Below are 22,050 nucleotides of genomic sequence, written 5' to 3'. Positions count from 1 at the left end.
TGACCGAGTGTCAGATGAAATAAGTCTAAATATGAAAATTATTCGGGTTATCTATGATTTTATAAATGTAATCTCGCCTATTTTTATGTATTAGAGGACAAGCCCAGAGCTGATTTTGCTCTCCATAAATCTTCATCTCCCGGACCTTCAGAATCTTCCACAGAAAGAAGCGAAACCCCAACCCCTCCTACATCAGACTCTTCATCTCACACGAAACCTGGAATGCCCTCTAGTTTGCCTCTTCCTCTCAGCACCTGCAATTCGACAGTTGCCGGCGAAATGGAAGAGCTGTCTACAGTTTCCACTGTTGTCGCTCGATCCCCCATCCCCGTGGAAGAAGAAACTCCTCCAGAAGCTACCCCCAGCCCCACGGCCTCCTCCCCTTCTCCAGGAAAAGCTGTTAACGGTCTATCAGAGTCACCTCCACCTTCCCCGAGCTGTGAGCAGGAGATCCAGGCACAAGAAGTTCCCTTGACCAGCATTCCGTCCTCACCTTTGGCTCAAAATGAAGCACCGGTTTCAGTAGAGGTGATCCAGGAAGAGCTCCCTGCCCCTGTGAGCCAAATTTCAATCAGCCCAACCACCTTAATACCTTCCAATACCATGTGTCCTTTAGCGCCACCCCCTGGCCTGCCTCTATTAATTCAGCCTCCCAGCAGTGACCTGCACGAACAAGGCAAGGCCCGTGGTGCTAACGATGTCAACCTCAAAGCTGAAACGACAGCACAGAGCTCTGATGGTTTCGCAGAAACACACAATCCGACTAATTCCAGAAAAATAACTGCAACAGGTACGGCCCGTTTCTGTATCAGTTTGTGTCCTGGCTGGCACTTTTTCTGCAGTACTGTGGTTGAATATGAAGAGAGTGAGGCTATTTATGCCAAAGCACCACCCATGCCACTTCTATACCTCCGTGGCTTTGCTGTGGTGTTTCTGGGTTGTTTTACTAGAGTGTATAATGCAGTATAATTACTAACTCTTATCATTTGCTTCTGTTTTAGCACAAGCTGCTTCTGTTGCACCAAAGGACTGCGCAAAAACAATTGAAGAGAATTCAGCTGTGGATCCTTTACACAAGGAAAACGAGGTGTGTAGGTGGTGGTGTTCCACTCTAATCAGTAAGGACATGGAAACTGTTGTTATAGGTTTACAAGTCCAGATATTCTTTGACACCTCTGCCTCAGATCTGCCCCAGATAAGTATTTAAAGGTGGACTGAATAAGTTTAATTACCAATTAAATTCTACTTAATCACCGCAAAAACTTGCGTGGGCTCGTCCAATAGCAGAATTAACGAGAGGCATAACTTTTACAGAGCTAAATCTGGACGTCTCGGGCAACTGATAGTGTTGATGGATAGGCAGGTAGCGGTTTCTCAATTCTGATTTGTAAATTTAACTGAACGGACATCATACACTTCCACATTTTTCACAGGTGCTATAGCCAATAGTAGGAAGAAGTATATTATATTACTCTAATATATTAAGGTCCCCTCAATGTCTCCCATTTGAAAGCTCTTCTTTTCTTTAATCGTTTAGGAGGAGTCCACCACCGATGGCTCGGCTGGAGAAGAGATCTGTAGACCGGCCCCGGAGATGAGAAATGGCTTCTCTCCAGCTCCGGCTTGCTTTCCAGAGGAGAACGGAGAGACCGAAACGGAGCTGCTGAAAAACGGAGACGGCCACGTGTTTGAACCCGAGCACGTGGGTGATGCGGTCACTCCGGAGGAGGCGAATGGCTCGACAGGGCCTTTATTAGCCATACAGGAAGGTAAAGATACGACGAACACTCCGCTTAGGATAGTTCAGGTAGTCCCAGTTGTTGGTTTTGACATAAAAATTGGCTTATTGTTTTAATATTAAACAGTCCGTGCAGGATTTCACTGAGTTTCGTTGGTGATGATTGCGGCCAAAGAGGTTCGATTTGAATCGAAGAGGGCTTTGGCCGAATGTGCGTCGTAATGATGTCACGTGACGCTTCTTGGCCCAAATCTGCGGCAATTTTGAAAAATCACAAGCTCCCCCAAGTATTGCAGAGCTTGTTTGATTTGTGTTCATTTCTGCAATGGCGAAATCGCAGTTTTGCTGTCTCGATCTGTTTCAGCGCTCATGCAGCCTGATGGGAAAAGACAGTATGACCGAGACTTCCTGCTAGGCTTCCAGTTCATGCCAGCATGTGTGCAGAAGCCTGAAGGCTTACCTCAAATCACAGATGTCGTTCTGGATAAGGTGAGTGCTTGACGAAATCTAGACGTTCCCTGCAGTGTCTCAGCTGAAGCGCTGAATCGTTTTGGGCTCGTATTAGTCAGTCTATCGGAGTCGTATTGTTCGTTTTTTGAAATCCGTCACGTCGTTGTTTTTAATTTTACCAACCTGCTTATAACCCATAGACACTTGGTGTAGCTTCCCTTGACTCTTCCTCGAGCTCAGTTAGAGTAAAAAGTGACCAAGCCTCCCCACTGACATAAGGAATAATAATGTACACTTTTAGTATAGAACAACAGCAGTGGTTTCTGGTGCTGTGCTTTTCTTCTCTTTACTTATAATCTGTTAAAGCACCGTTCCATTTGCTTATGTGTTGTCCCGCATTTTAGGAAAAATGTGCTTGTTTTGCGTTTATGCATTCTATTTCAACATTGCGATGTACAAGGTCCCTCCTTTTCCTGCCGGCTGAAAAATGAGCCTGCAGCGAACGAACTACCGTTCATGTCCGTCTCCACTGGGCACACTCGGTTCAGAACCCTCGGACATCCTGTTCCCATTAAAGTCGCGTTAAGGTTACGTCACGCTTGGCTGTGATTTGTGAGCTTGGGCGAAACACAGGAGGCAGAATAAACACACTGCTTATGTGTAATATATGATTTCACATGCTAGTCTACTCTCTCGAGTCTCGGCACAGCAGTCGGACGTAGTGAAGTATCAGTTTGGGTTCATTCGGTCACCTGCTAGAATTTTTTTGTTTTTGTTTGTTTGTTTCAGTTTTATTTGCGTTTGTATGTTTTAGATGTCGCTTTGCATGTGTGGCGGCTCCTGACCGTACTGCTGTTGCGTTTGGTAAGAATGTATCGCTACATCTACAAGGTGCCGTGCTAAGACTTGTAGATCGATGTTCTTTGACGATACTTCAAGCTTCCAGAACAGTTCTGGTGAATATGTGGATTAAACTCGAATAGGTGTCCGGTGTCCTGTGATGGTGTATAAGGATCAGATTCTGGTGGGATTGCTGTACTTGGCACGGTGTGGTGTAGAATGCTCACTGTACCCCCTGCTGGTAAAGACATGGTGTCACATGGTCTCGTTTCAGATTAACCAAACCAAGTTACCAATAAGGCCAGTGGACTCACGGGTGCTGTCCAGAGGGCCTGACTTCACCCCAGCGTTTGCTGACTTTAGCAGGCAGTTACTAGGAGGACGGGGAGCACCAGTGAGTGATGCAAGCTATTTATTTATTTTATTTTATTTAACACACAGCCCATGTTACTACATGATGTCCATGTCACAATAAATATTCTATTGATTCATGTTACTCAAGTACACTTATGCTCATTGCTGTCCTCCCTCATCGTTAGCTCCTCAGCTTGCCTGTCTGGCGGCCCCAGCCTCGCAAGATCATCATGAATGTTTCCGTGATTCATGAGGTGCAGCTGCAAAAGGCTGAGAATGCTTGGAAGCCCGGCATGAAGAGAGAATCGCTCCCAGAGGACCTGGAAACTCAGAAAACACAGGTAGACACACCCAATAAACTACTTGTCATTCAGTACTAGAACTGAAATAAGTTCAAAGTTCAAAATCTAAACATACAGCTAATGTAGACATCCATGTTTTCTTTCTCGTGAACTGGGAGAACACTACTGGTGTTAAATTTATTTTATTTTTTTTTCTCTTTCCTTCCTAAAAACAAAAAGCCAAAATGGGGTTTCCCTCGGTACTTCAAAGGTTTTCGTGGTTTGTTTTGTCTTCCTAAGGAGCGAGTGCTTTGTTTTGCCTGTCAATGTTGTTTTTTGTTTGATTTCAGTGACGTTTTGTTTTCACGTCTCTGTGGCAGGATCTGTTCCGGAAGGTGCGCAGCATCTTGAATAAACTGACGCCCCAGATGTTCTCGCAGCTGATGAAGCAGGTGACGGACCTCACCATAAACACGGAGGAGAGGCTTAAAGGAGTCATCGACCTGGTGTTTGAGAAGGCCATCGACGAGCCCAGTTTCTCTGTAGCTTATGCCAACATGTGCCACTGCCTGGCGACAGTACGATCTTCATGACCGCATGATCCATTCATTTCTTTTCCCTTACCGATGTCATTTTTGTGTCCGGCGTCTAGAAGGAAAGGTTGTAAATTGTGTTTTGATGTGCCTGCAGCTGAAGGTGCCGATGGCGGATAAACCTGGCACTACTGTTAACTTCCGGAAGCTGCTGCTGAACCGCTGTCAGAAAGAATTCGAAAGGGACAAAATGGACGATGTTGTGTTCGAGAGGAAGCAGAAGGAGCTCGACAGTGCGACATCAGTATGTGTCTTATCGTTAGTTAATATCATGTCCTTTATTTTTTTTTATGTATTTTTTTTTTGGGAACATGTCTGATCTTTAGCCATTTTACTACACTTTTAAAGGGGTCAGATCATGATTTTTTTTAATTATTATTATTTTTTTTTTAAATGTTCATGATTTTGTTTATTGGGTGTAATAGAATAGGTTAACATGCTTTAATGTTTAAAGAACAAAACAAAAAACACGCATCGTCACTTGTGTACTGTACATCATTGCGGTACCTCTATTCCCATGCTGCCTGGGACGCTCCGATTTATCCAAAGCCCCTCCTTTCGAAAAGCCCAGAGTGCTCTGCATGGTCAGCTGACCTGTCGCATTGTGATTGGTCAAAAAACTCACGCGTGTGTCTGAAATTTGCTTCCGTTTTTTTATTTTGTAACTCTTACCTTTCAGAGATGACGTTCTTCTGCGTTGTTAAGTGCAAAACTATGCCGTGTGCGTAGGCACTTCGCCGAAGCCTCGCCGCCTTTCTTCACGGACGCCTTTGGGTTGCATTACGCTAATGGTTCACGCTGTTACGTAGACCTTCGCGGATGTAATATCTGGGTTCCGAACGACGCGTTTTGGGCAGGTCTGGAGCAGTGCTCTGTTAGATAGAATAAACCCTTTTGTGGGAGACTGAGCTTTTGTAACTTTGCAGATCTTATACGTGCAATTAAACCGATTCATTACACACCCAAATAAAAGGGAAACTTTAATCATGATACGACTCCTTTTTAATACTCCTTACTACGTGGACTCGGGACATGTACTGTGAATTGTGGGTAAGTACACTTAACCTCGGTTCACGTTAACAGGTAGCTAATCACTCTTGTCGATTGTTCAACGAACGATTATTCGTGAGTTTCACCGACGACCATTTTCATGATCGATTATTATTGATTTTAACATGTAGGTAAGAATACCGCTGTCCTTCTGTGGACGTGCACTGTCCAGTATTTTTGAATGAATTAATCTTTTGATGAGGACTTATCGAATGAGAACTTGTCGTAATTCCATATAGCTTTTAAAGAGAACTGCGATGGTAAACAAAGCAAGCTATACTAGCTACGTATGCGCAGTAGAGCCACCAACGATCACTGCTACTTCATTCTCAGCTTTATTTTTCTTCCTCATGTCTATACACATTTACTGAGACGTGGGGTATGAATGATTTAGGGGTTTTTCTTCCGTTTTTCCATGTCGGACAGTAAAGTAGAATTAATTGCAGATAGGAACTAAAGTTTTGAGTGAAGAAACCTCAGACCACACGCACCGCAAGATTAGTCTGAGGAAACATTCAAGCCAGTCCTCTTGAATCGTCGCTTTAACGTAGAATTAAGATCATCTCAGTTCAGATGTCACGTTCTTGCTCCGTGCTCGGTGTGGCACACGGACATGGAAAATGAACGATTGCCTCTGGCTTTGTTTACACCTGGACAAGTCATGTTTCACGCCCCAGGCTTGTTTCCTGATTAGATTGTAACCACACACATTTACACTTGTAGTAGTTGGCCAGAGTGAAATCAGACTTCCTGTTTCTTCATTTCTGGTTCGACACTGCAGTGAAAATAAATGTTTTTCAGTTTCTTTAGACTCCGAGTAAGGTAGCAGTCTTATGTGTTTGTCTTATGATGTATTGGTTGTCCTGTGTGGCTTAGAGAGATGCGTGTGTTTACACTTGAACATGTAGCCAAAAGGTTTCTGCAATCCTCCTGCAGTGTGTTGATGAAATTGCATTTAACTATATTTTTAAATTATCCTTGGGTGCATTTTAGGTGGATAATTCCTATCTGGATATAATGTAGACACACATGTAAATAAATAAATAAATAAATAGACCACATGTGAACAGGGTCTGAGAGACTCTCTTTCCCTCCTTTTTTTTTTTTTTTTTTTTTTCCTTTTCTTTTCTTTTCAATCAACTCTTATATTTTCTTCGTACACGTCTATTATTTATTCTCCCAGACCATCGAGAAGGACCGCCTGCAGGAGGAGCTGGAGGAGGCGAAGGACAAAGCGAGACGGCGCTCCACTGGCAACATCAAGTTCATCGGTGAGCTGTTCAAGCTGCGCATGCTAACGGAGGCCATCATGCACGACTGTGTGGTGAAGCTGCTGAAGAACCATGATGACGAGAGCCTCGAGTGTCTCTGCAGGCTTCTCACTACCATCGGCAAGGACCTGGACTTCGAGAAGGCCAAGGTAACGCTTCGGTGCTTTATAACGGTCAGAAACGTGCAGTTAACGTGACAAGCTAAGGTTTATTTCGTCTGCTTGAAGGGGGGGGGGGGGGGGGGCTGGTGAGGGAAATACTGTTGCTGTGTAGAAGGAATAAAAGACCTGCTGTTGTTCAAGAGTATTTGCAGGTGTGTGTTGGAGCACTACCTGCTGGAATCTTTGTACTAACACACTGACAGTACCTTTAGTGCTAGAGTAGCAGTTTAAAAATGTGCTCTAACCAGCATCAGCATCGTTTTCCTGACGTATTAATACATTTTACATTTTATCTGTTTGTTTTTTTTTCCTTTGTTTTGAACTTGCTGGGTTAACACTAAGATTTCAGATTTTAAAAAATTCAGTATCCCGAATACAAATGTCAAAAATATAATTTTATGCGAATTAAGGTGAATCATCTGGGATCCCAAGGGGAAAAGCATACACTTTTGGAGTGGTCGAGCTCAGCATTTAGCCAATCACAGTCGCCTGCCACGATTGCTTTGTGACTGTGGAATGGAGTGGAAAAACACAACTGGTGCATCTAAAGCTTTGGTTCTTCTCAAATGGCTAATTTTATACAGTGATGTTAGCACGCGATGCGTAGTACATGTCCCGTGTAACCGTTTTTAATTAGGAAATATTCTAGCTAGTTAGGCTACTCTAATCGTTAGCAGCTAACGGGCTAAACTCCAGTAATGGAAGGCTGCAGTAGTCCAGAGTTCAGCTTTCTACCTCATTTAACACACCACTTATCAAATTGTGTTTCCGTCCAAGCCCGTGTTTGACACCCCTGGGCTAAAATCAGAGTCTGTATGGTGTGTTGATATACTAGAACAACTAAATTTGGGCATATACTAAGTGTTTAACATCACAAATAGCTCATTTTCTACAGTGAAGAACATAAACGCTTTCGATGTGCTTACCTTCCCTTGTTTTTTTTTTTATTTTTTATTTATTCGACTCCACAGCTATTCGTTCCCTTCACAGGCGTGGCACAGGCTGCGATTGGTTAAGGGTTAAGTGCCGAGTTTGACCACACTGAAAGTGTTTACTTTTCCCCTTTGAAGATGGGGGTGGGGTAAAGACTTGTGTATTTGAGTATTTTCTAGCAGTGACCATGTGTAAGATTATACCCCTCAAACAAGATGTTTCCCAGATGAGAGAGAGTTTGTTTCATTTCCTATGATTGGCTGAGCTCGGCTGTCGCTATATTTGCTCCTGCCTGTATGGCAGTAGTCAGTCTCAGCCTCAATACCTGGCTCAGGGAGGTCGGTGTTTATGGACCATTTGTTCTTTAGGCTTTACTTTTTAAGAAGTAATATGGGTTTTATTTATATGCAGATGTGTTCAGTTGTTTTTGTTTGTTTATTTAAAGGAATTGAACTTCTAAGTAAGAAATCCTCTGCGGTCAAACGATGTTCTATAACGCAATGAGAGAAAATCAGATACAGTACAGAGGAGCGAGTGGTTTGTGGCTTTTTGTTTGCATGTTGTAAAGAAACTCCTCGTGGTAGTTTGTGGTAGTCGTTTGTGTGTGAGAAATGATTGAAGTCAACCCAGTCAGTGTTTTTGATTAGCCTGTGCTCTGTGTCCTTGAATAGCCTCGCATGGACCAGTATTTCAACCAGATGGAGAAAATTGTCAAAGAGCGCAAGACATCATCCCGAATCCGCTTCATGGTACAAGACGTGATCGACCTGAGACTGGTGTGTATTTGTTAGTGTGTTGATGTTCATTGGCTTGTCATGTTCGTATGCCTCATTTTTGTGAATGGGTGTAACTTGGTGAAATGCCTGTGCTTTTAGCATAATTGGGTGTCGCGCAGGGCTGATCAGGGCCCCAAAACCATCGAGCAGATCCATAAAGAGGCCCGGATTGAGGAACAGGAAGAGCAGAGGAAGGTCCACCAGCAGCTATTGTCCAAGGATAAAAGGAGGCCAGGTCAGCAGCAGCATCACGCTTTAATAAAATGGTTTGAGGACAGGCTTATGTTACACGGCTTTAGTTCATGGACATAAAAACAATGTAAAGTAAACTTACTGTACATGTTTGTTTGGTTTGTTTTTTTTCTTTTTCAACCTATGACCTCATTACGTCGAAGTTTGTATTAGGTTGATAACAGCCTGGTTGAGGAATATAATGGCACTGTGTTCATTTTGATGGCACGACCGAGTCAGTAAATTAGTTCATTATATACCTATTTATTTACTTATCCCGTGTTTGTCTTTGGATGAAATGAGAAACGAAGATATTTGGAGCTAGTATTCATTTCCTGTGCATGTGTTTTGCTTTACTTGAGCCTCACACAGACTTCACCAGGGAAAGATAAAGCCACAACAGCAGGCATGCCAGGTTCTATTGTGTGCGTGTGTGTGAATGAGGTTATAAAGCAGTAGTTTTAAATGTCATTATGGTGTTTACAGAACCGAGGGATCAGCGCGGTCCGAGAGAAGAGACTTGGAGCACTGTACCAATGACCAAGAACAGCAGGACCATAGACCCTACAAAAATCCCCAAGATCTCCAAGGTCTGTTCGTTATGTACCCGCTCATCTCATGTATGCAGCACCAGTTCAGAGCAGCCCTGTAGTATATCACACTTATCCTTCCAACCATCTGAGAAGAAATGGATAACATGAACGATTAAGTTAGGAATAAAACACGATACATTGGCGCGATTCAAAGAACTGGAGCCACAGACCAATTTAAATATTGGTTTTGCCACGGGCGGATGAGGACTAGCTCCCAGAAATTGCTTATTCTGTGATCGGTCACTCCAGCAGAGTCATTAAAGGTGTACGCACACCTGGGACCCAGCGCTCCTGAAAGTGCTTGATGCATGAGTAAACGCTGAGCAGTCCGCTGTGACTGGAAAGACTTTCTAACTGAAATCTGTTTATTCGTATTTACAATCCTCGTACAATATTGTGATCAAATGAACACCGCATATCTCAGTCAGCCGTTGCTGGAAACATTCGTCTGCTGATTTTAATTCCTTGATTTAATTAATTAATAAATAAAACGTTCGAGACGACGCTAAAGCACTTTTTCCCCATTCTTCACTTCAAGACCTGCATTTTACTCTGAGTGGTCTTATTCATATCAGCTGTGAAGTTTTCCCATTATCAGATCACTTAAGTGAAGGGAAACACTCTTATCAGAGTATTGAAGAAAGGGGAAAAAATGGTATTTTTGATTTAGTATGTCTCAGTGCATTTTTGATGAAGGTAAAATGTAACGATCGGAGTATATTTAGTGGTATGAAGCAAATTGCTGTTCTCTGAAGCGACCTCAGGATTAGATAAATGAAACTTCACTACGTAAACACATGTTACTCAGTGACGTATTTATCCGTTTCTGTTTTTCGCTTTCAGTCTCAGTTTGATGATAAGATCCAGCTGGGGCCCAGGGCTCAGCTCAGTTGGGTGAAGGGCAGCAGTGGAGGAGCCAAAGCCAGCAATTCTGGTGCGTATCAACCTACTTTAGAGACACATGGGGTTTTTTTTGTTCAAATGCGAGAGTTTAATTTGTGTTTTTGACTGTCTGATTTATCCTTCCTTGTGTGGGTTCTTGCAGAGTCGCACTCGGGTAGCAGTACTCTGAACCGCTACTCGGCTCTGCAGTCGTCCACGTTGCCCCCGGCCCAAACCCCTGACCCAGACTCCAGACGCCCTCTAGTGAGGTAATAACTCTCCCAAAGTCACCAGTTGTGTTACAGTACGCAAGACAGTCATGTACGGTTTGCTATTTTAAATTGTTACGCAACCTGTTGCTACCTAGTTCACGTCTTATCTTGAGTCTTGGGGACCTTTTGGATCTTCTTAGCGCTTTTTCATAACTGAACAAACGAGAGAGTCGACTTCTTGTCGGTAAAATCTCTGACCTTGCCGTCAGACAAAGTGTTCGTCTAATACCTAGTACTGAAATGTATAAAGAGAATCTTCTCCTCATTTTGCTGTATGGACATTGCCGGGTGATTAATAGGACTTCTTTTCCATGTACCTGACAGTTACCTACCAAACAGTGACTTTAAGTTTGAGCGGTTAGAGTGCATTGAGTCATGTGGGTGCTAGGATTGTTAACATGGCTTGGTAATATATATTTAATAGATAGTAGTTTTGTTAGAAGCTAGCAGACAGTGGAGGCATTCTGCTCAACACTCGGGCTTTCATTAGTTGCCTCTTTGCCAGAAATTGACTGGCTTGAGAGGTTAGGTCATCCCGATTCATTATTCTTAACTGGGTCTCTGAAAAAAGACAACTTTTGTGTCCTTTCTACCTCCGTACTCGGCCAGCTGGCACACGCATAGCCCAGTTAACCTCTCTGCACTTTTCTTACTTACAGTAATTGAGCCTTACTGTGGTTCCTTTTGTCTTGTTTAATATCTTTTTAAAAATAGCTGCAGCGTTTTGTTTTTTTCTTTCCCCCTGTCTGCGTCATTCTCAGTCGAGGCAGCTGTGGTCGGGAGCGAAGTGAGAAGCCTCAGAGTTCAGGCCCCTCAAGGCTCCTCAATCGCAGCAGCAGCAATAAGGAGCTGGTGGAGAGTGTGGCTGCAGAGGAGCCCTGCCGAGAGACACAAGCCGCACCCCGCAAAACGAGCGTCCCCGAGGACAGAAGCGGCACGGACCACAGCCAGTCCCGGGATCCATGTGAGATAGCATACACTCTCGTGTGCTCAGGCATGCGCGCGCACATTTCTTATCTATTTAAGCACATACTATCTCTCAAAGACACTTCAGCGGTCATGAATTCTTCAGGTTGTGGTGTCTACTTCATCGCATCCACTTTGCACCAACCAAATATACTAAAGGCACTAAACTGTACCTCTCATCAAACCCACCCCTGACATTTCTTCAGATTAATTACTACACCGCTGCAGTTATTTGAAACAAACGATTTACTGCACACGCAAATCCACAAAGACTCCGACCGTAGAACGTACAGTGCTGTGCAAAAGTCTTAAGCAACCTATTTGTTAGTATATATTTTGTTATATAAGAGTTTTGCATTTATTGAGTCCGGGGGGATGTTACAGAAAATGTGTGGGTATGTCAGTAAAGAAAGCAACATATAACAGACCACTGTTCATCCAAAAAAAACCATGAGGAAAGCTGCTGGGTTTTGAAGAAGAAGAAAAAAGTCAATGTGGCAAAGTCTCCAGTAGAACTGTGCAGATTTTCCAAGATGCTCAGTAAGCCTTAGTGCAGGGGGTTTACATCCATTATGTTACGGCTCAAAATGACTTCCACAGATTAAATACACACAAAAACAGCAGCTTAAAACAGTAAAGCTTTATTACGGCTTGTCCGAGACCAGCCATAAGAAATATTTACATTACAAATTCAGGACTGGGATTATATTTCAGATATCTCGGATGAGGAAATGGGTCAAATCGATCCATAAAATAATAGGAGGGTTAAAGCAAAGTATCAACGTTGTTTAGTTTATTACTGTTTACTGCTCTTTATAGTGGTGTGTTTTTTTTTTTTGTTTGTTTGTTTTTTTTTTTGGTTTTTTTTGTGTTTTTTTTTAATGTAATTTCATTATTTTTGAAGGCATCTTTGCTCTACAGCATTGCTTTGGATGTGCAAGACTTTTGCACCCTACTATATATAAATTAGACAACGTGGCTATGAAGCTATTGGTATTAACGATTTCACATTCCACAGTGCTTTTTAAGCCTTAGTTTTCTTCCTTCAAGTTTAGGGTGAACATTATCATTTGGTTATCATGGGATTTGATGATGTGCTTGACATGCATCTGCAGAATTACTGGCAGCCTTGGTGAAGATGGGTTTAAAAAAAAAAAAAAAAAGGTTATGAAACAGATCCTCCACCATACATAACATAACTGTGAGGATGAGGTTCTTTTCTGTATACCCGTCTTTCTTTTTACGCCAGACACCCCTTTCTCTGTCTGTATAAACGTTTTCAGAAGAGAAGAAATGCACAAACCAAAAACATCACACATTGTAACACTTAATTTTGTCTCGCTTTCCATTAACAGTAAAAAAAGAAAGCTCAGCGAGTGTGGTTCCAGTAAAGCCTGCCCTGTCTGAGGAGGAGATGGAGAGGAAGTCTAAATCCATCATTGATGAGTTCCTGCACATTAACGACTTCAAGGTTTGTTTGGTTATTTTTCCTGCACTTTTACTCTGGTCTGAAGCATCTTTTGCTATTTTTTTTTTTTCTTTTTTTTTTTCCTCTTTCTTATAAAGCTTAGAATTTTTGTATTAGTTTTAGTATTTACTATGATAGTATCATAATTTAAGCGTAAATAAGCATTATTTTATACTAGTTTATACCACAGCAAGGTCGAGTTCTCAAATCAGAAGGTATGTATTGATTTTCTAATAGTAAACTTTTTTTAAGGTGTTTAACAAAGAAAATGTATAGGTATTGTTGTGGTATAGTGTTCTCTTTGGAGGCATTTAAGGAGGGAATCTCAGGGGTCAGCACTTTGTAACTGTCAGTAAGTTTCCTGACAGAAGGAGTCTTCAGGAGAGAGGAGTTTGTGCTTTCTGGATTCTTTGTAGCATGACGAGCTGTGGTTTTTTTTTTTTTTGTTGTTGTTTTTTTTTGGGGTTTGTTTGTTTTGGTTTTTGTGCTATTAACCTCGAGAGAGAAAAAGATATGCTGGTGAGCAAACAACTGTTTGGATTTTCTTTAATATACACTCACAGAGCACTTTAGTAGGAACACTATACTAATACCGGGTAGGGCCTCCCTTTGCTCTCAAAACAGCCTCAGTTCTTCATGGCATGGACGTTAGAAACATTCCTTTTGAGATTCTCGTCCATGTTGACATGATTGCCTCTAGGGATGTCACGAGAACCAATACTTCGGTACCAACGTTGTTAAAAGGTGACGGTACTTGTTTTTCTGCAGTAGGTTAGGTACCGTTGGTAATGAAGGTACCAAGGTTGCAATTCTTCCGGAACTGAAGGGGGCAGCAAATACGTGCAAGCGTTTTAGTCGGGTCCACAAGTGGTGAAGAACAACAACTACAAGCACACGGGAAAAACTACAGAAATGGCGACAAGTTTAGCTCCGCCCCGACTCGTTGAGAGGAAAAGGGAGGAAAGCTCGTTGAAAGGAAAGTTAGCGTTGCTGCAACCGCTGCTATCGTTCATTTCAAGCAAAGCGAGGAAACGCCTGGAATTTGGCGAAGCACCTGAAAGACGGTCCTATGTTATGTTTGTTTGAGACAGCTGGCATTGTGGTCGTGAAACCAGCTAACGTTATGCTCCATGTAATGTTGGCGTTATTTGTTAAAGCTGCTAACGCATTGCAGTGTTATAAACTACCTCCGAATGGGCCACCACGCATCGCCGTTCAGCCCCGTGTCCTGTCAGCTAAATGTAGCCTAACGTCTCTAATAATTATTCACATGTTCATGCTTTTAATAAATCTTTCTGGCCTGACACCATATCAGTGAATTTAAACTAATGCTTGCTTTCAGAGTATAAGCTGTGTTTGTGTGCGCGTGTGCTTGCGTGCGTTTCGGAGTGCACCTTAGCACTTGTTGTTATTAGCACTTAGCAATGTTTTATTAGTCACTGTCAGACAGTGTTTGATAACCAAAATCTCTCTCTCTTTTTGCCAGTATTAGTCAGAGGAGGATATTCTCTAGGAGTATATTTTATTTTATTTTATTTTTATTTTTTTTTAAAGTTTTTTTTTTGTTTTGTTTTGTTTTTGTTTTTTTTGTTTTGTTTTTAAACCACACCTTGGTATGGAGTATCGTGACATCCCTAATTGCATCACACAATTCCTGCAGATTTTTCAGGTGCACTTTCACACTGTGAATCTCCTGTTTCATTCAGAGACGGTGAAACAGAAGTGGATGATCGCAGCACCAGCCAGATAGGTCGAGAAATTAAATTCCAACGAAGTCACTTGGTGACATGAGCTGAGCAGAGGTGATCTAAGCCACTGCAGCCCAGCACTCCACCTCTTTCGTGGTTCTCGCTTTTGGATTAATTCGAACATTTTTTTTTTTCCATCACATCGTCAAGTGCAGCTTTCTCTGAGCAGTGAAAATTCATCCTCCCAAGTTGTGATACGTTTGGCACTGCGCTGTCTGACTGGAAAACTTGTCTGTTTTCCGGATTGCTCGCCATCGGTAAATACAGGCTTTTTCCTTAGCATCGCGGCTACGAGCCGCTTGCTGTGGAGCGTGTTGTTTTCCTTCGGGATTTTCTCTGCGCGGTGTGCCGCTTACCTCACAGTTCTATTCCGAGGCATATTGCCCACTTTGTCTAGTTAGCCAGTTGTGTTAACCTGCTGTCTCGCACTATATACTGTATACTGTGGTGTTCTCGTGCCTGCCGGTCCTAACTGCAGGTGGTGTTTGACTTTATTTTTTTATTCAAAGCTCGTGTGCTCTCCTCTCTTCTCCTCGCGGTTCATCCGGGGGTTTGGAGTATGTAATTGAATTAATTTTTTTTACTGGCTCTCCTTGTGGTTGTACCCAGAGGCTTTCCACTTTGGTGTCTGTGGTTTTCAGCTCCATTTCCACTGGCTATCCCTTGAATTGTAAGCTCTGCCCTAACGAGCTTCTTCCCGATGATGAGCATGATCTCTGCCCATCATGCCTGGGTGTTCGGCATCTGAAGGAAGCACTCGCGGACCCATGTCCGCATTGTAGCTTGCTCCCGGTGTCTGAGAGACGGCCACATTCGGCTGGACTGGACCACAACCGGGACGCTAAGACTTTAGAATCAAGTTTGGGTTTGAGGCAAATAGCTCAGAAATGTCGTGCCTTAGCAGCTACTGGCCTTCCCTCAGCTAAAAGAAGATCTAGCTCTATGGGAAATCATTTGGCAGGACACCTGTTATCAAAGAAGGTGGTTGGCCTTTTTTCAGACATGGCAGAGCTGAAGCGTCTCTTGCAGGCCCTCCAACCAACAGACTCAGTTCCTGCTTCTACTATGGCTCCCATTGGGGACACATGTTCGCACTCTTCTTGCGAGGAGACTACATGTGCTTCTGAAACACATTTTCAGGACCATCTCCTCACTGATGTCGCTGGGCTTCGGGACAAGCCGATGGGGTCCACGTTAGTCGGTGGCTCTGATAATTGCTCTCTCCACTCATCGGGGTCGGCCCCACCTCAGATGGATGACACATTGGAGGTGTTTCGGATGGCGGTGGCTCGCCTTTGCCTGGATGAATGCCCTGCACACTCTGTTCAGTCCAGTGTGTCTTTGCACAGGCCTTCACCTAATGACTCATTTGCTATCTGCATGTAACGACTTTTATTACGGAATTCTCAAATGCCCTCAAAGGGTCATGGATGGCCAAGAGGCATTCCAAGACCACTCACCCCTTAGCTTCCATGGCAGAAGTGGAATCCATCGGGGTGCGGAATGTACCCGAGGTTGAACAGCCGGTCGCCATATTGGTGGTGTCACCGGACGAGGCACTACCTGGGAACGTTCGATGTCCTAGCACTCGGTGTGGCCGCACAGATTCCCTTCTGAAGAAAGCATAGGAGTCAGTTACCTATGTTGCTCGAGCTGAGAACACCATCTGCCAATATATTTTTGGCTGCTTCTAACTCTTTGGGATCTGTAAAAGTGGGATCTCTCTGTTCCACAATTTCTGCAGACAGCCTTGCTGGCCGTGGGCCACGTGACGCGAGAACTGGGCGGTCCCCCTGCAACACTCTTGACCACTCGCAGGCAGGTTTGGCTTGTTCAAGCAAGGTTGTCAGAGTATAAAAAGACATTTGAGAGAGCTTCCCACCATTCCAGGATATATTTTTGGTCCAGGTGTGCCAGAGGTGTTGGAGAGGCACATGAAGTTGTCCGTGACCACTCAGCAACTAACATAAGTGCGAACACCGCATGCTCCAAATTTTAGGCAACAAGGTCCTTTCCCTGTACCTTCGAGAATCTGTAATGTCAACGTTGCTTCATCCCAGGATGTGGGCTTGGCTCTGCTTCACCAGTGACACCTGGTCTTTTCTGGGGAGTTACTCCTCGTGACTTTTCTGGTATGACTCATCCACTACTGTTGCACTGTCTCTGGCGGTCAGGAGGAATGAAACAGAACGCTGGTTACAAATGTAACCATGGTTATGTGAATTCCAGATGACCACCAGAGTTCCCGGTCACTGGGAGTGTGTGAGAAGAATCTCTGAAGCTCTGCAGTGGCTTATATCACCTCCACTCAGCTCATGTCACCACTTCACTTCATTGGTATTTATTTTCTCAACCTATCTGGCGAGTGGGGAGTTACTGGGGAGTTACTCCTCGTGACTTTTCTGGTATGAGTCATCCACTACTGTTGCACTGTCTCTGGCAGTCATCCGGAATTCACGTGTGTTCTACCACATCCCAATGGTATTCTATTTGATTACAATCCGGTGACTGGGAAGGCCACAGAAGAACACTGAACTCATTGTCATGTTCATGAAACCCGCTTGAGTAGACTTTTGTTTTGTAACATGGTGCATTTTGTTTGGAGTAGCCATAAGTGGCTACAGAGAAAATGGTCATGAAGGGATGCACACGGTCAGCAACAATACTCAAATACGCTCTGGCGCTCAACGAACAATTGATTGGTATTAACGGGCCCAGTGTGTGCCAAAAAAATATTCCCCACACCATTATACCACCTCCACCAGCCTGGAATGTTGACAGGTTGGTTGGAATCCATGGATTCCTGTAGTTGGTGCAGGTTTCGGATCGTACCGTCTGTGTGCCTCAGCAGAAATCGAGATTTATCAGACCAGGCTACGTTTTTCCAGTTTTCAACTGTCCAGTTTGGTGAGCCCACTGCAGCCTCAGCTTTCTGTTCTTGGATAACAGAAGTGGAACCCGATGTAGTATTTTGCTGTTGTAGCCCTCCTCAGAGTTTGACGTGTTGTGCATTCCGAGATGCACTTTTCTGATCCACAATTTTACTCAGAATGGTTAACTGAGGTACTGTAGCCTTTCTGCCTGCTCGAACCAGTCTGGCCATTCTCTGTTGACCGCACTCATCAACAAGGCAGAACTGCTGCTCACTGGATGTTTTTCTTTTTTTCTTTATTGCGCCAACTACAGACTGTTGTGTGTGAAAATCCCAGGAGATCAGCAGTTATAGAAATGTTCAAACCAACAAAGATGACTGAGATCACATTCCCCTATTTATGGTTGATGTGAACATTTCCCAAAGCTGCGGGCCCATATCTGCGTAATTTTATTAATTCGTTGCACTGCTGCCACATGATTAGATAATTGCACGACTGAGTAGGTGTACAGGTGTTCCTAATAAAGTGTTCATTGAGTGTAGACTATATGGCCAAATTTATATGGGCACCTGACCATCACAGCCATATGTGGGTCCTTCCCCAAACTGTTGCCACAAAGGTGTAAGCACGCAATTGTATAGACTGTCTTTATATGTTGTAGCATTACAATTTCCCTTCACTGGATCTAAGTGGCCCAAGCACGTTCTATCATGACGATGTTCCTGTGCACAAAACGTGGTCCATGACTATATAGTTTGCCAAGGTTGACATGGAAGAACTTGAGTAGCCTGCACACAGCCTTAGGTAGGTTTAACTCCACCAAACACCTTTGGGATGACTTGGCGCAACTACAGCGCCTGACCTCAGTAATGCTCTTGTGGCTAAAGGAGCAAATCCCCACAACCACGCTCCAAAATCTAGTGGAAAGCCTTCCCAGAAGATTGGGGGTTATTATAACAGCAATGGGGAACTAAATCTAGAATGGGATGTTCAGCAGGTATGATGGTCAGGTGTCCACAAACCTTTGGCCATGAAGTACAAGTTCCACAACAGGAAATGTACCGATAAACAGTTAAAAATTGTGATGTGTTCACCAAATTAAAAAGTGCAATATGCTGACGCATTGCTGTGGTTATAAGGAGAATAATATGCATTATCTGGTGCTCCTATATGGAAAAAAAAATCCACTTTGGCCCGCCAGTTCATGTTGGGCTGCATCACCAGCGCTCTACAGTGCGACCGTTTCACTCGCGTTTGCGACTGAAAAGTACTTTGTGCGACTGCGAATAAATATTTATTCGCACCGGTGCGAGTGGCCTGTTCGGAGTTGTATAATGCAATAGGAATAAAAACTACAGGAAGTCCAAAATGCACAACAGTTACTTTCATACTGCTTTTCATCTCCTTAGTCAAACAAACAAGTGTGTAAATACCTTTATGATGAAAAGAGTAACTCTGTACATCATCTGCTTCTCTCAACTTCCCGATCTCACAAACCGCCATCTTTTATTGATCACGCAAAATGACCTGAACTTGCAACTGTGACCTGCTCGTGTAGACACAGCGGCATCGGGCGGAGTAAATTTAATAATAATGCTAACGCTACAAGGTGGGTTTAATTCAAACTTCTTTATTAAATTACGCCAATCATAATCAAGAGTAGTAAACATACAGTACCCTTCACCAACTCTAATAGACAGCAAGTTCACGTCTTTAAAGCTCACGGTTGCCAGATATCACTAGAAAAGTAAACTCCAGTTTTCATATTCTGATTTAATCACCCAAAACACACAATATTATCAGCAGACGTGGCAACACTGTACAACCGATAAACAAGAAAAAACCTAATAAAATGTAAAGACAGAAAATGTGCTTAGTTATAAATAAATCATTTAATATAACAAATAGACATTATAATAAATTCATAAAATATAAATAAAATGATATTTAATTACTATAGTTTGCATTTAATATCAGTTTGACATTAAGCTTAGTTTGCTATTTCCTTAGAAGGCTATTAGCCTTTTTTCCTAATATGGATCATGTTTGTGATAGTCTACTTTTAATTAGGACTCTTTATTGTTCACGATACTTAAAAATAAATATTAGCCAACAGTATTTCTCATTGCTATTATTTTAATTCAATTAACAGTGACCATGAGCAGAGAGCTTACATTTAACTGTTTATGACAGACCTCCTGATTTAAAGCTTAAACAAAAAAAAGATCGGTATCGGGATCGGTATCGGTCGATCAAGAAGACAAACGGCTATCAGCTGTAAAAATCCTGATCGGAGCATCAGTAATGAACTCGCCTAATCACATCCTATATGAGATTACTCAGATATATATACACACACCGGGTTGAGAATTGGCTTTGGAGAATTTGGGAAATGCCTAATAGTGTAGCTTTAAGAGGAGCCGACTTCAAACACTGAACATTGAGGTTTATTGTATTTGTTTACAAGGTGGAACAGGTTAACGTTGTTGTTGTTGTTGTTGTTGTTGTTGTTGTTTTTTTGCATACAGTCTGTAAAATTACCTGAAAATATTAAATGTAGTTTATCAGAAGGTAAATTAATTTGTCATGGCTCACACCATGTTCCTAAATCCTGTCATAATTGTGTGTTATATTGTGGTACGTTAACGTTACCATCTCTTTTTAAAAATAAATAAATAAATCTAAACTTCAACCGTGCTCCTAAATTTTTGTAATTAGGAGCACGAGTGATCCTAAAATAAATTGTTACCATACAGCCCTGATCACACCAACCAGGCATGGACTTTATTCTGAATTAGCCTGGACATCCTGACAAGGGTGAGAGTGATTTTATTCTTGTCAAGTCATTTAAAAAAATAAATAAATAAATAAAAATTAACACTTGCATTGCTGCAGTTGCTGTTTCGTTGTGCTACATCCTGTGAGAATCTGTAAATTATATCTCCTTGCAATTTAATGCGGAATTATTCAGCTATTACCTCACTAATATGTGGGCATTTGATAAATGATCACTGTTCTGTGTGTGTGTGTGTGTGTGTGTGTGTGTGTGTGTGTGTGTGTGTGTGTGTGTGTAGGAGGCAGTACAGTGTGTGGAGGAGCTGAAGCAGGTATCTCAGCTGGCTGTATTTGTGCGGGTGGGGGTGGAGTCCACATTGGAACGGAGTCACATGGCCCGAGAACACATTGGGCAACTCTTCTACCAGCTGATCCACAGAGGGAGCCTACAACGGGCTGAGCTATATGCAGGGTACGCTTCCAAACCACACATACACATTCCTTCCCTGGGCTTCACTACACACAGATCGTCTCGCGTATCTCGCATACACAGAGGGTATGAAAATGAGTCTTGTGCTTTGTTGTGCTCTCCAGCTTGGCGGACACACTGGAAATGGCTGATGACATGGCCATAGACATTCCTCACATTTGGCTGTATCTGGCTGAGCTGCTCAGTCCTCTGCTCAAAGAAGGAGGCATCCCCATGAGAGAACTCTTTAGGTAAGATCAAGACACGACCAAGCTCAGGGTTCAAATAGCTGTTATTGTATCCATCTCATTCTGCAACACGCAAGTAAACAATAGTGCATACTTTCTATTCTTGTGCGAGACTTCTGGTTTGATTCCTAAGCAGTTTCTTGTAAATGTTTGAAAGTATCAAAAGTACTAACAACAAGAGTTGTTGTTGTTGTTGTTATTGTTAAGGAGACCTGTGTGAGGAAGACATTACCAGCTAAAACATGCCTGCAGTGACTCAGCTTTCCTGAATAGAAACTGTCCACTAACTGCAATAACTCGCAGTTCTTTAAGTTTGCATGCCTAAGGACATTCCTTAGTATTTATGGACGTTCATGCGTGTGGAAATATAAATAGAAAACCTCTACTTTTGTTCAAGTACAAAATTATTTATCTTTTGTTAGCTGCTAACTCTGAAGTATGAGCATAGTTATTCGACTGTGCAAAGCACCGTTATAAACGGTATCTAATGTTGGCATGCTAGTAAGCCATTACGTAATCCTTGTCAGCTGCTTGTTAGGTCCAACGAACACCGCTATCAAACCACTAGCTAATCTCAGTAACATTTAACTTTGTCCACACGCAGTTTAACTTCCGTTGTCCTCCTGACAAGACGCCGCCTTCGAGTTTTCACTGGTGCATCGGAGCCCAGACGCTCCTGCGTAGGGATGCTCCTTCGATAGATGCTGTTACGGATATAAACGTGTCTGCTGAAATAACTGGAGATGGCAAACCGGAAGTATCACACCGAAACAAAAGTCCATCACAACACGGAAAATCGGCTGGATAAAGTTAGAACCTCATTCACAGGGACTCGTATCGTTGGCGCTTCACGTAAACGGATGACTCGTTGATCTAGTGACGTTTTCTGCGAAGATATGTTTATTTAGCATTAGGAGTCTCCAGTGTCGACACTTTTTAACAGACAGAGGTAAAGCTGTAACTCGTGAAACGAGAACGTCTTCAGGACAGAAAGGGTTAAAATGATGTAACTGTTATAACGTAAGCGATAACAGGAACTAAATTGTTTTGGACCTGTAACTACAAATGGATAAAGTAT

The 22,050-nt window shown here is 42.8% G+C and overlaps 1 protein-coding gene across 8 annotated transcripts in view; it reads left to right on the top strand.

Moving 5' to 3' along the window:
• Positions 1-22,050, top strand: part of eif4g3a (eukaryotic translation initiation factor 4 gamma, 3a) — a 65,122-nt gene that overhangs the window by 37,754 nt on the left and 5,318 nt on the right. For all 8 annotated transcript variants that reach the window (XM_017450498.3, XM_017450493.3, XM_053674026.1 and 5 more), the window contains 18 exons: positions 95-790; positions 1,002-1,087; positions 1,538-1,769; positions 2,103-2,227; positions 3,303-3,422; positions 3,568-3,723; positions 4,044-4,241; positions 4,354-4,500; positions 6,490-6,726; positions 8,343-8,447; positions 8,547-8,682; positions 9,165-9,268; positions 10,115-10,205; positions 10,317-10,422; positions 11,187-11,389; positions 12,747-12,862; positions 20,555-20,727; positions 20,850-20,975. In XM_017450498.3, the coding sequence (XP_017305987.1) occupies positions 95-790; positions 1,002-1,087; positions 1,538-1,769; positions 2,103-2,227; positions 3,303-3,422; positions 3,568-3,723; positions 4,044-4,241; positions 4,354-4,500; positions 6,490-6,726; positions 8,343-8,447; positions 8,547-8,682; positions 9,165-9,268; positions 10,115-10,205; positions 10,317-10,422; positions 11,187-11,389; positions 12,747-12,862; positions 20,555-20,727; positions 20,850-20,975 (3,157 nt within the window). The remainder of the gene's footprint in view (positions 1-94; positions 791-1,001; positions 1,088-1,537; positions 1,770-2,102; positions 2,228-3,302; positions 3,423-3,567; positions 3,724-4,043; positions 4,242-4,353; positions 4,501-6,489; positions 6,727-8,342; positions 8,448-8,546; positions 8,683-9,164; positions 9,269-10,114; positions 10,206-10,316; positions 10,423-11,186; positions 11,390-12,746; positions 12,863-20,554; positions 20,728-20,849; positions 20,976-22,050) is intronic.

The sequence above is a fragment of the Ictalurus punctatus genome, chromosome 21, assembly GCF_001660625.3.
Source record: "Ictalurus punctatus breed USDA103 chromosome 21, Coco_2.0, whole genome shotgun sequence".
Taxonomy (NCBI): Eukaryota; Metazoa; Chordata; class Actinopteri; order Siluriformes; family Ictaluridae; genus Ictalurus; species Ictalurus punctatus.
Note: the sequence above shows the minus strand (reverse complement) of the source record. Positions and strands in the feature narration are given on the sequence as shown.